This window comes from Lissotriton vulgaris, chromosome 10, assembly GCF_964263255.1.
Source record: "Lissotriton vulgaris chromosome 10, aLisVul1.2, whole genome shotgun sequence".
Taxonomy (NCBI): Eukaryota; Metazoa; Chordata; class Amphibia; order Caudata; family Salamandridae; genus Lissotriton; species Lissotriton vulgaris.
The window spans coordinates 18,078,373-18,092,393 of NC_141698.1; the positions used below are offsets into that span (position 1 = coordinate 18,078,373).

At 51.1% G+C, this 14,021-nt stretch overlaps 1 protein-coding gene across 1 annotated transcript in view; it reads right to left on the reverse strand.

The window, feature by feature from the left end:
- Positions 1–14,021, reverse strand: part of LOC147684347 (protein bicaudal D homolog 2-like) — a 130,752-nt gene that overhangs the window by 35,919 nt on the left and 80,812 nt on the right. Inside the window, exon 8 of the mRNA XM_086940248.1 lies at positions 11,896–12,114. Coding sequence (XP_086796374.1) covers positions 11,896–12,114 — 219 coding nt within the window. The remainder of the gene's footprint in view (positions 1–11,895; positions 12,115–14,021) is intronic.

Consider the following 14,021-nt stretch of genomic DNA (forward strand, 5'->3'; position numbering starts at 1 on the left):
AAGTCTCCCTGTTGCAGCAGTGGAAGCACTTGTTGCAGAGTGATCATATGAAAATGATCTGATAGTATGTAATGGTTGAGGGGCCTGAGGTCTAGAATCGGTCTCAAGGTCCCGTCTTTTTTGGGAATTAGAAAGTAAAACGAGTAAACCCCGTCCCTTGTTCCTGTAAAGGAACTATCTGAATCGCACCCTTCTGCAGAAGGGATAGGACCTCTTGCTGGAGCAGAGCTAGATGATCGGTAGACATTGGACGCTGTCTGGGAGGGATGTATGGAGGGGTTGCTGTAAGTTCTAGGCAGTAGCCATGTTGGATAATCTGTCTTACCCACTTGTCTGTTGCAATGGAGTTCCAGACTGGCAGGAACTGCGCCCTACAGGAGTGGAATGCTGCGGGGGGAGCGTAGGAAAGTCATTGCTTAGTGGTGGAAGAGGCTTGAGTGCTGTTATTACCTCTACCTCTGCCCCTGGTATTATTGCCTCTGTATCCTCCTCTATAGTAACTCCTGGTAGAGGAGGTTAGTGTCTTGAAAGACGTGTTGGTGTCTGTTCCAGTTTGTTTGGAGCCGCCTCTGTAAAAGGAGCGACAAAAGGAGCCTCGAGCTGGGGTAGACTGTAAGGCCCCCATAGACTTGGCCGGCAGTGTCCGTCTTTTTCCATTTTTTCGAGGGTAGTGTCTACCGCCGGACCAAATAACTGGTTTTGGTTAAAAGGCTGGTTCAAAATGGTGGTTTGTACTTCCTGTTTGAACCCCGAAATGCGTAGCCACGCATGTCCCCTAATAATGACACTGGTATTAATAGCTCTAGATGCTGTGTCTGCGGCATCTAGTGCGCATTTGATGGAAGCGTTAGATATTAACTTGCCTTCCTTTATGAGGTCAGTAGCTTGATCTTTGTACTGATCTGGGAGGTGTTCAAGCAATTTCTCCAATTGGTCGTAGTGAGCCCTATCATAACGAGAGAGGAGGGCTTGCGTATTAGCTATGCGCCATGTATTGGAAGCCTGCGTAGCTATTCTCTTGCCCGACGCATCAATAATTTTGGATTCTTGGTCAGGTGGGGATGCCTCACAGAAGTCTGAGAATTGGCCCTTTTACATGCGTTGGACACCACTAATGAGTCTAGTGGTAGGTGTCCTTTAATATAGACTGGGTCTGAGGGTGCAGGTCTATATTTCTTTTAAATTCTGGGGTTTAAAATTCTGGTACGCATAGGATCTTTAAAGACCTCAGTAGCATGTCTAACCACCCCTTTGATCATGGGAAGAATTTGAGCGGATCTCTGAGACTGCTCAAAAGTATCCAAGAGAAAGTCTTCCTCAATGGCCTCAGAATGCATGGGGATACCATGGAATGTAGCAGCTCTGTTGATCAGCTGGCCAAACCCAATAGTATCCTCAGGAGGAGAAGGTTTAGATGGGTATGAGGGTGCCTCAGGTACATCAGGGTCATTTGCAGGGTATGGAAAACCCCACCCAGGCGCAGGTTTTGTGTTTGGAAAAGTCCATGTGCCCTCACCTCCAGGGTATGTAGTGTCTCCTTCCCCGTCCCCTCCACCTAAATCATGTTCATCATCATTTTGTGGTGAATGTGATGACAATGGAGATTGTATAGGAGAGTTTTGAGGAGAAACATAGGGAGGAGAAGGAGAGACAGGAAAGGAATAGTGCAGAGGAGAGGTTGCACAGTCCTTTTTGGCAGGAACCACAGGTGTAGGGGGTGTAGCTGCAGGTCTCTTCTTGAGTGGTGTGGCACCAACATGACCGGTTTTCGGGTCGATGAAGATCTTTTTCCGTTGAGGATCTGGTCGAAAAAGGTACGCTTGAGGAGCAACCTTCTTCAGCGCTGATTTTTTTCGGTGCCGGCGTAGGTTGTCGAGTGTCTTTAGCCTAAGGAGGTATTACAGGGTCCTGTGGCTTAGGTTTCGGCGCCGAAGGCGTCGATTTTGGCTTGGAAGGCATGTTCGGGGGCTCGGAGGCCTCAGAATCAGGCTGTGTGGTTTTCGGCACATTGTGTGGCTTCGGAGTCGGCGCGTCTTTTGGTTTTGGGGCCAAAACATGTTTCGGGTTCGGTGTCGGCACTTCTTTCGGTGTCGGAGCCGAAGGGTGTTTCGGCTTCGGTGTCGATGGAGTCTTGTTCAGTGACGAGGCACCGGAAGGCGGAGGACCTTGTTTCGGAGCAGAGGGAAGACTCTTGGTCGGTGTTGAGGCACCGGAAGGCGTGGAAGATTTCTTCAGGAGTCGAGCCGGAAGGCGGGACTTTTGAAGTAGATGATCGGTCTCGACTGGGCCCAGCGGGCGGAGTGCTGACCTTTGCCTTCTGCTTGGGCGTGTGTGGTGCAGGGGCAGTAGTACTCACGCGCTGACCCGATGGAATGGAGTCGGAGTCATCTGCCTCGGAGACGATCTGGAGATCCGATGAGTCTTATTCGGGAACGAGTGGAGCCTCGTCGTCGAAGATGTCTTCCGGTGCTGGGGCTGATCTCATCTCGTGTAGACGGGCCCTTCGGTCTCGGATGCTTTTCTTCGAGCGGAAGGAAGCACAGGCTGTGCAGGTCGACTCGTTGTGGTCCGGCGACAGACAGAGGTTACAGAGCTCGTGGTGGTCGCTATGTGGAAACTTTGCTTGACATCTCGGGCATTTTTGGAACGGGGTCCTTTCCATATGGTGTAGGCGCACGGGTCGATAGGCCCAGAGGCCCACTTGGATGACCGGAATGGAAACTTTGGCGTCGAAAGGCGTCGCCGGCGAAGGCAGGTAGTAATTGTTTTATGGAGTTCTGCGCGTCGAAGTTGCAGAAAAAACGTTTCTGGCCGGAGCGGAGAAACTTTCATCCGAACCCAGTGGCGGAAAAAAACAATCTGAGGATGCCGCCGATGCCCATGCGCAGTATTGTTCAAGGGAGGAGTCACCTATTGGGACTAGCAAAGACTTCTTCCAAGACCACAACCTGCAATCATCCGAGCCCAACACCAGGTGGCGATCTAATCTGCAGCTCATATGCCTCGAACACCTATTTACAATTGGGGACTTGAACAAAGATGGCTGATCAGGTAGCCTTAAAGAGGCTGAAAGGGCAGAAAGGTAGCCCTTGAGAGTGCCCAGAGTCAAGTCAAGTCATAACATTTATATAGCGCACTACATACCCAGAGGGTTTCAAGGCGCTTAGGAAGGGGAGGAGGATTATTTGTCAAATATCCACGTTTTAAGCTGCTTTCTGAACGCTAGATGATTCTGGGTGAGGCGAAGGTAAGCGGGGAGTGAGTTCCATGTTTTGGCAGCCAGGTATGAGAAGGATCTGCCTCCCATGGTGGTCTTGTTGATGCGAGGTACAGTGGCGAAGGCTTGGCTGGAAGAGCGAAGTTGGCGGGAGGGGGTGTAGAAGGACAGTCGAGAGTTGAGGCAATCTGGTCCGATGTCGTAGAGTGATTTGTGTGCGTGGGTGAGCAGTCGGAAAGTAATCCTCTTATTGACGGGTAGCCAGTGGAGGTCTTTAAGGTGACCAGAGATGTGTTCGTTGCGTGGGATGTCCAATATGAGCCTGGCTGAGGCGTTTTGGATTCGTTGTAGTTTCTTCTGGAGTTTAGCGGTGGTACCTGCGTAGAGGGTGTTTCCGTAGTCCAGTCGGCTCGTGACTAGAGCGTGGGTGACTGTTTTCCTTGTTTCGGAGGGGATCCATCGAAATGTTTTTCTGAGCATGCGAAGAATGTTAAAGCAGGAAGAGGATACGGCGCTGACTTGTCTGTTCATTGAGAGTGAAGAATCCAGGATGACGCCAAGGTTCCGTGCGTGGTCTGTCGGGATGGGTGCATTTCCAAGGGCTTCCGGCCACAAGGAGTCGTCCCATGCAGAGGGGGATTTACCTAAGATGAGGACTTCTGTTTTGTCTGAGTTCAGTTTCAGACGGCTTTGTTTCATCCATTCGGCGACTTCTTTCATTCCTTCGTGTAGGTTAGTTTTGGCGGTGCTGGGGTCCTTGGTGAGAGATAGGATCAGTTGAGTGTCATCCGCGTAAGAGATGATGTTGAGGTTGTGTTGGCGGGCGATGGCCGGGAGGGGGCTCATGTATACGTTGAAGAGGGTGGGACTGAGTGAGGATCCTTGTGGTACGCCGCAGATGATTTCAGAGGCCTCGGACTTGAATGGTGGGAGGCGGACTCTCTGGGTTCTTCCGGTGAGGAACGAGGTGATCCATTCCAGTGCCTTTCCTTGGATTCCGAGGTTTCTGAGGCGTTGTAAAAGGGTGCTGTGGCAGACTGTGTCGAAGGCTGCAGAGAGGTCGAGGAGGATGAGGGCGACTGTGTCTCCATTGTCCAGTAGAGTTCGAATGTCGTCTGTTGCTGCGATGAGGGCGGTCTCAGTGCTGTGTTTGGCTCGGAAGCCAGATTGTGAGGGGTCGAGTGATTTGTTGGCTTCGAGGAAGGCGGCGAGCTTTCTCGATGACTTTGGCCGGGAATGGAAGAAGCGAGATGGGGCGGTAGTTTTTGAGTTCGGTGGGGTCTGCTGTTGGTTTTTTCAGAAGGGCGGTGAGTTCAGCGTGTTTCCAATCTTCTGGGAAGGTAGTGGAGTTGAAGGAGCAGTTGATGACGTCTCGGAGGTGCGGAGCTATGACGGAGTCTGCTTTGTTGAAGATGTGGTGAGGGCATGGGTCTGTGGGGGATCCAGAGTGGATGGAATTCATCAGGCGGATGGTGTCCTCAGTGGAGATTGGGTTCCAGGCGTTAAGGGTGTTAACGGGGGGAAGATGGTCAGCTGATGGTAGGGTGGGTTGGCTTCCGGGTTGGTTGTCAAAGCTGTTGTGGATGTCAGCAATCTTGTTGTGGAAAAAAGAGGCTAGGGAATCGCAGAGGGTTTGAGAGGGGGTGATGTCGTTGGAGTTGGCCGAGGGGTTGGAAAATTCCTTGACGATGTTGAAAAGTTCCTTGCTGTTGTGGGCGTTGTTGTCAAGTCGATCCTTGAATGCTGTTTTCTTGGCTTTTCGGATCAGTTGGTGGTGAGTACGGATGGCGCTTTTGAAGGCGTCCTTGTTGCTGGTGGATGGGTCTTTTTTCCAGGCCTTTTCAAGGGAGCGGCACAGTTTCTTGGACTTCTTGAGGTCATCGTTGAACCATGAGGCCTTCTTGATGCCAAGTTTGTGTTGACGTTTTTTCAGTGGTGCTAAGGTGTCGGCGGTGTTGGATAACCAAAGGGTGAGGTTGGAGGCGGCTTCGTTGGCGTTAGAAGAGAGGGCTGGGGAGGTTTGAAGGAGCGATGTGGAGATCTGCTCTGTGGTGATTTTGTTCCAGTTTCTTTGTAGAGTTGGTTGGAGGTGGATGATGGGTTTCGGCTTGTTGTAGGTGAAGTGAACGCAGCTGTGGTCAGTCCAGAGGAGATCCGTAGTGTGGCTGAAGGAGACATGGTTGCTGGAGGTGAAGATGGGGTCGAGTGTGTGACCTGCGATGTGGGTGGGGGAAGTGACCAGTTGTTTAAGTCCGAGGTTGGCGAGGTTGTCCAAGAGGGTGGCGGTGTTGCGGTCGTTGATCTTTTCAAGGTGGAAGTTGAGGTCTCCCAGAAGGATGTAGTCTTTGGAGGGGAGCGCGTGTGGGGTGATGAAGTCCGTGATGTCTTCACTGAATTTTGCGCGTGGTCCTGGTGGTCTGTAGAGGAGGGTGCCTCTGAGTGTGGTCTTGGGGTCGATGTGGATCTGGAAGTGAAGGTGTTCGGAGTTAGCGAGGTTGGCGTCAGAGCTGGTTGAGATGCGGATTGATTTCTTATGGACGATAGCGATTCCACCTCCTGTATGGTCGGTGCGGTCCTTGCGTGTGATCTTATAGTCATCGGGGATAGCGATGGCGATGTCAGGGGCGAAGGAAGCGTTCATCCATGTTTCCGTTAGGAAGGCGACGTCAGGAGAGATGGTGTCTAGTAGGTTCCAAAGGTCAATGGCGTGCCTGTGGACCGAGCGGGTGTTGAGAAGGATGCACTGTAGGTGGTTGGGGTCGGGAATCTGTGTTGTGGTCGTATCGGAGATGTTGTCGGTGCCGCTAAATTTGCAGGAGAAGCAGGAGAACGGTCCCTTCTTACTCTTGCCCAGCAGAGCGCTGCTGGGCAAGAGTAAGAAGGAAGAGAAGAACCTCAGAAACAGGGGCAGAGAGAGGATCCACAGCCTTTGCTGTGCACCATGCCACAAATCTGTTCCACCTGCAGGCGTATACCGACTTTGTGGAGGGATGCCTGGCTGCCAGAATCACAGTACAGACTTCAGGAGGCAAGTCAAATGGCCTCAACTGTCGCCGCTCAATCTCCAAGCATGTAGGTGGAGACTGGACAGGTTCGGGTGGAGGACAGTCCCCTGCTGCTGCGACAGAAGGTCCTCCTGAAGAGGCAGACAAACCAGGGGACTGACAGACATACTGAGTAGCTTGGGATACCAGTACCTTCGTGCCCAGTCCGGAACCACAAGGATAACTTGGGACCGGTCGCGCTTGATCTTCTTCAGCACTCTGGGCAGAAGTGGTATAGGTGGAAAGGCGTTCAATAGACCGAAACTCCACTCGCGACGAAAAGCGTCTCCAAGCGAGTGCCGCCTTGGAAATTCCAACGCGCAGAACTGATGACATTGCGCGTTCTTTTCTGTGGCGAATAGATCTAAACAAGGCTCTCCCCACTGCAGAAAGAGGCCTTGCGCCACATCCGAGTTCAGACGCCATTCGTGATCCATCATGCACCGCCAGCTGAGTTCGTCCGCCCTGGCGTTCAGAGAACCTGCCAGGTGTTGAACCACCAGGGTCACGCCCTGATGTTCCAGCCACTGCCAGAGGCGCAGAGCCTCCTGGCAGAGGGTCCGCGACCCCACCCCGCCCTGTTTGTTGGAGTACCACATGGCGGTGGTGTTGTCTGTGAACACCTGCACTACGCTCCCCCAGACAGAGGGGAGGAATGCCTTCAGTGCTAGACGCATCGCCCTCAGCTCCAGAAGGTTGATATGGAGCCGGGACTCCGCCGGAGACCAGAGGCCTCCGATCTCCGCCTCTCCCATGTGACCTTCCCAACCTAGGAGGGGCGCGTCCGTCACAACTACGTGCTCCGGTTGGGGTAAGGAGAGGGACCTGCCGCTGACCCAATCGCGGTCCGTGAGCCACCACTGCAGCTGTCTCGCAGTGCCCTCCAAGATCAGGACATGGTCGGACAGGTTGCCCTGATGCTGGGTCCACTGAAACTTCAGGTCCCACTGCAGAGCCTGCATCCGCCACCGGGCGTGATGCACAAGAGGGATGCAGGAGGCCATCAGCCCCAGAAGCCGCAGCGTCAACCTGACCGAGACCCGGGATAAAGGCTGAAAGATTGGAATCAAAGCCTGAATATCCCAAACCCGCTGTTCAGGAGGATAACCCCGAAACTGCGACGAGTCGAGAACCGCTCTGATGAAGAGGAGCTTCTGAGAGGGGCACAGGTGTGACTTTGGCACATTGATGGAAAACCCCAGCTGGTGCAGGAGGTCTGCCGTTGTCTGGAGGTGAGGTGGCTGACGACTGTCTGGGGCGAGCCCGCCTTTAACAACCAGTCATCGAGGTAGGGGAAGACTGAAACCCCTAACCTGCGCAGATGAGCTGTGACCACCGCCATCACCTTCGTGAACACCCGTGGGGCGCTGGTAAGGCCTAAGGGGAGCACGGTAAACTGAAAGTGCTCGTGGCCTACCGTGAAACGCAGGTACCACCGGTGGGCCGGCCGGACGGGAATGTGGAAATAAGCGTCCTGCAAGTCCAACGCTACAATCCAGTCTCCTGGGTCCAGGGCAGCTAAGACCTGAGCCAGTGACAGCATCTTGAACTTCTCTTTCCGGAGGAAGCCGTTGACGTTCCGTAGGTCCAAGATAGGGTGTAGGCCCCCTTTGCCCTTCTTGGGTACCAGAAAGTAGTGGGAGTAACAACCACACCCTACTTCCGGCCCAGGAACGCGCTCGATGGCCCCCTTGGCCAAGAGGGCCGTAACTTTCTCTTGCAGAAGTTGCAAGTGGCCCCCCGACACGCGGTGGTATTGCGGTGCATTGGCTGGAGGGGTCGTCTCGAAGGGGAGGGAGTAGCCCCTTTGGACGATCTGCAACACCCACCTGTCCGAAGTGACAGTGCACCAGTGGAAGTGGTGATGGCAAACCCTGCCCCCCACTGGCGTCACATGGCCTGAAAGCATGGACTAGGAGGCTTTAGAGGCAGATGCTGCGGGGGAAGGTGTGGACTGGCCTCGCCGTTGTCCCCAACCGCCGCCACGGCGGTTTCCACGGCCACCACCGCGTTGGATGTTAGTCTGCAGTGCGTGGCTGGCAGCACGTGTGGGAGCGCCCCTTCCTTGGCCACGAAAGGAGCGAAAGGCACCCGTTTGCTGGCGCGGGGCCGAGAGGCCCAAGGACTTGGCCGTAGCCCTGGAGTCCTTAAAGCGCTCAAGCGCATGGTCTGCCTTGTCGCCGAAAAGGCGACGGCCATCGAACGGCATGTCCATAAGAGTGTTCTGGACATCGGCCGAAAAGTTGGCGGGCCTCAACCAGGCGTGGCGTCATTGCCATCGCTCTGACCAGTGAGTTGGTGGTATCCAGCCCACACAGGATAGAAAACTGTGCTGCATCTCGACCCTCCGCAAGGGCTTGGGTGAGTTTAGTCCTGACCTTTGCAGGACATTCTGGCAGCACGTCCGCAACCATGTCCCACAGAGAGTGGGTGTAGCGGCCCAAGAGGCACGCGGTGTTGACTGACCGCAGTCCCAAACTCAGGGAGGAGAATACCTTACCATATTGTTCGTACCGCTTGGATTCCCGATCGGGCGGGGCCATCGGGAATGCGTTCTGGGAGTTGGGAGGCCTGGATGACCAGGCTCTCGGGGGTGGGGTGGGTAGACAGGAAGCAAGGGTCGCCCGGAGCCGGGCGGTGGCGTCTGGCCACGTTCCTATCTACAGGCTGACCTGTAGCGGGCTTGGACCAAGTGCCCAAAAGAACGTCTGACAAGGCCTCATTAAACTGCAGCAGAGGCTCAGCCGAGCTTGACTGCGGTTTAAGGACCTCAGTGAGGAGGTTAGTCCTCACGGCCGCAACAGGGAGCTCCAGGCCCAAGGCCTTGGCCGCCCGCGTCAGCACCACACTGTAGGCAGCCCCCTCCTCCGTAGCCACGGTGGGAGGGGAGACAAAACCAGTGTCTGGCGAGGTGTCCAGCCCACTGGCAGTCCCAAGCTCACCTGTCCAGTCCTGCTGAGACTGACACTCCCGTGCCAGAGGGTCCTCAGACCCCTCCCAATCCCCCTCGTCACGCATCTCCTGGTATGCAGGTTCAAAGGATGGGGCCGGTTCGTGGAAGTAAAAGTCTCCAAACGACGTCGAGAGCAGCGCCCAGCGGCGCCGCTCCGGCGCCGGAACCGAATCGAGGGCAGGATCGGGGACGGCGTCTTCGGGGGCGACACCCTACTAACCTGTTTCTTTCAGATACTTTGGACAGAATGGAAATGGAGTTTGTTCCACTAGAAGGTCATTTTCCCATAGGGTATCAGACAGGGCCTTGTTAAATGGAAGCAAGGGCTCCAATGTGGCAGGCCCAGTCTGAAAGATTTCAGTAAGGACTCAAGTTTTGGTTTTGACTGAAGGCATCTGCAATTCCTGGACAGCAGCCACCTCTTGCACTATTACTGTAAATGATGCATTCGCTTCTATTGGTGGACTAAGTGGCAGGGGAGATATCAATTCTACTGGTCTCGTTAGTCCATTTAACAATGGTCATAATAAAGGAGAGGTGGGGGCATCACCCTCTTTCCACCATCATCATCATATCCCTTTGGTTAGGTTATCCAAACTTAATATAGCGCAGCAAATCACCCCCAAAGGGGTATCTTACAGCTAATGCACAGTTCCAAGATGAGAAAGGAAAAAAAGAACTATAGTCAAAAAAGTTAGGTTTTCAGTAGCTTCTTGAAGCAGACAAAATCAGTGCAAATGCGAATGCGAGATGGAAGCCTGTCCTAATGAAATGGACCTAGGTAAGAAAAGGATTTACCACCCTGTCTAACTGTGCGAATAGAAAGTGGGCAGAGCAAGAATTGATCCTTAGATCTCAAATTTCTGGTGGGTCAGTAAACTGACAGTTTGTTCTGGAGATGCGTTGGTACTCTACCTGATGGAGCTCTGTGCACCAGGCACAGAAGCTAGAAAATCACTCACTTTCTAATGGGAAGCCAGTGCAGAGATTTGAGCGTGGGTACAGAGGGTGTACGAGGAGGAAGTTGGAGTACAAGCCAGGCCGCAGTGTTCTGGACTACCAGTAGTGGACAGGAGGGAGTTATTGGCCGCTGCCAAGAGGTCATTTCCATATTCTAAGTGGCTGACCACAAGTGCCTGCGTGAGAGTCTTTCTTGTATGGAGAGGCAGGCATTAAAATACTCTTAACATGCGCATTATCCCAAAACAGGTGCCACCTGTAGATTTCACGTGCCCTCTCATTAAGAGGCTATCGTCACTTAGAATGCCTAAGTATTTGAGCACTTTTTTGGGTGGGGGGGAGGGGGGGGGGGGGGGGGGGGGGCCTAATTCAGGTTGCCACCAATCGCTAGTACAGTAGTCATGGGCATTGCCGAACAACACTATTTCTGATTTGTCGCCATTAAGCTTTAGGCAATTGTGGGACATCCAGGAAGCAATTTTCCTCATGCACACTCTGAACTTCAGTTTAATAGAGTCCTGGGTTGGGCCCTTGAGGGATAATCAATTGCGTGTCACCAGAATATGAGATGACATCAAATTCACAGGACCAGATTTATGGAGCCAGAGGTGCCACATAGATGTTCAAGAGTACAGGGCTCAGGGAAGACCCCTATGGGACTCTCCTGCCCAATGACATCACCCAAGATTTAAAGGGGCCTAGATTGATTACCTGGCTGCGGTTGCTGGGGAAGCTCTGAAACCAGCCAAGGGCTTTGCCATCGACACGAGTTTTTGAATCATGATCGAATTTGAAATGGTGTCACATGCAGCTGAGTGATCAAGCAACACCAGCATGGCTGGAAAACCCTCATCAAGGGAGATTCTTATAGTATCTTGAACCCCCACCAGCGCTGTTTCTGTGCTATGAAAGGTCTATAAACCCAGATTGCGAGGGGTCTAATTAGACACCAAATACTGGGTAAGTTATTGGCCAACTAGGCTTTCCACAATCTTGCCACAATAAGGGAGATGGGCCTGTAGTTTGCTGGATATAAAGGGTCCACATTAGACTTTTTCAGGATGGGCATGATCGTGTTATTTTCCACTCCTGACCTGAGCTAAAGTATCAGCATCCAGGGAAAGGTTACATAGTGATATGATGGTGGGGATGAGAGAAATGGCAAGGGGGTAACCAGACTTAATCTTGCTCAGCATGTCTAACACTGATTTTGGGGTGATCGATTCAAAATACTCCAGAGCCGTGGAAGAGTTATGAGTAGAGGGAATGAAGGAAACAGAGCCAGTAGAAGGGATGCAGTTAGAGAGACTCTAGTAAATATCCTCAAAGTGGTTAGCCAAGGCTTTGCAAATTTCCTATGAGACTGGAGTTCGGGGAAGTGCAAGCTGTTTGGTGGTGTACCTTGTTCAGAGTCAGAAACAAAATATATTGGAGCCTCTAGTGATGCAGCTGACAGGGTAGAAGCATAGGTACAGTGGCAGGTTATGAAGTTGATGTCACTAGAGCGTCAACTGATAGTTGATGATTAGAGATCCAAGACATTTGTGCTGGAAAATAAATGGAACGCGAAGGGCTGAGGCTCAGTCTGGAGGAGCAGCATTAGAAAAAGAAGTGGGGCTGCAGGTGTTCTCAGTTGCAGATGCTTATGTGGATGACAGCCAGGTAAAAGGAATACATCACACAAATGTATTGGGTGCATCTTTAGTAACCAACTTGCTTACCAGTTTGGTTTGGGTGCTCTAACTTTGGACTTCAAGGTCAGTTTTTGGCGGCTTTTGCTCGACTCATCAGTGGGAGTCACAAGGCTTTCTAGGCGCTCCGTCAGCGCCAGCTTCTGTTGGATGGCCATTCGCAGCAGTGAATTAAGGGTTTTCTTCTCATCCTCCGCAGCAGCGAGCTGACGCTGCATTTCGTCCAACTGGGAAACATATTGGTCGCATCTATTGGCAAAAAAGAAGCAGAAAAAAAATTGATTCAGACTTGCATGGATTTCTTAGAAACTACAAACTATGCCTCGCATAGTATATGCATTTCTACCTAGAGAAAAGGTTGATTCACAACACTTTTAATATCTTTAAGCAGCACAATCATTTAAAACAATGGAAAAAACAACTGTTTTCTTTTCGGCAGTGCCTTGGGAAAAGATAATTGTGAGGCATGACAAAAACCACTACTTGCCTCTAACAATCATTCTCAAAGGGGTGGAGGAAATCATAGAGGACTATTTCAAAGTCAACAGCAAAACATCCTGTAAGTAACTGATTATTAAACGAGGCGGGTGACTACCCACCTCAAAGAATAACCACAACCCTTGTCAGTGTGAAGGTTAATTTCACTAAATTATTCTGAACTGATCCACTGGGTGGTTATGGTACAGAGCAGACAGACTTAACCTAGGGCAATGGGTAAAGTTTTTGTGCTGCATCAAAACAGTAAGAAAATAGATCCCTTTCTAGTCAGACTAGAAAGGATAGAGGGCTTTATACCCCACATACGCCCTACTCTGGCTTCATTCATACTGTGGACGCCCGCTATTAAAGGGTCGCTAGTGTTCACTGGCTATTTTTAAAATAATCGAAATTTTAAAATGCTCCCTGGAATACAGCGGAGTCCATCGTGGGTTTTAGGGACCAGGATGTGCCCCGATGAGGGAAGAATGCCAATAATAGAGTGGGTGGAGGTCCTTTACAAACCTAAATAGGTTTCCTGTGGGTTGCATTCCAGTCTCTCTTTTCCTACTCCAACAAATCTTTGTTGGAGATAGGTTGCAAGATGCTTTGTTGTGATAAGTAGTTCAATATCACCTGACCAATGGACTGGCTGAAACAAATAAAAGTAATCTCAATTCCAGATTGCAAGTACAATGTCTTTAATTCAAGCTTTAACTGCGCCCTTTTCTCTGGTGACAAGGTCTTTGCAGTTGTCGAATGGACCTGCATCCTGGGCTAAAGGTGCTACTGCTGTTTCAGATTACTTTGTCGGTTGAACTCATACTGGGAATATACAAACCATATTTAATCCCCAACAAACCACAAACAAACAACAAGAACATGACTTTAATAAATCAAACCACATCACTCCGGCCAAAGGGATACAGTGGAACAATTAAGTTTCTATGCAAGAAACAAAAAACATTTGGGGCAAAGGAACCAAATAAAGGCAAAATATGGGTCTCCAATACATCCTGGCCAATAATTTCAGATAAAAGAATGCAAGTTTGATCCTCCAAAAAGAAACACAGAGGTAAGACAACCACAAGTGAGTTGTTACACCTCTGGATCGACTTGGACCACCTCTCCAAGGCTGTTGCAAGCTTCTCTGGCTCCTTGAGGGCACTGAGATAATCCACTTAAAGGAAGCAATCGCATTCCCACCTAATTAAGACTAGAACCCCTTACTCCTCTTTAAAGGTAGAACCGAGCAAGATGCCTCACACAAGCAGACTGCCAGCCCCAAAACTGGATATCTAGATGTGAGAGACCGATGCCACTCGCCCTGCCCCGGATCAAGCTACTGTGTCTGCACTATGAATTCCAGCTATAAGGGAACACGTTTTGGGTTTTTACCAATCTAACAAATAAATAATCAGGAGCCCATGATCTGCAGTCCCTGAAAATTAGCATCATCATCAGGAGTGAGGTGGCCAATAGAGTGAACTGAGATTCCCAACCCAGCCAATAAATTGAACTAATGTTCAAATGACTAAAATCTAAAATGATTCCTAAAATATAGTGTATGGATTTGTGTTATCAGACTAAGGTCACGTTTTTACTCTGGTTTACGAAGGTCTCATAAAAGTTGGACATGACCGGATTCTTTCAAAGCATGGATTCAGCAACGCTTTCCT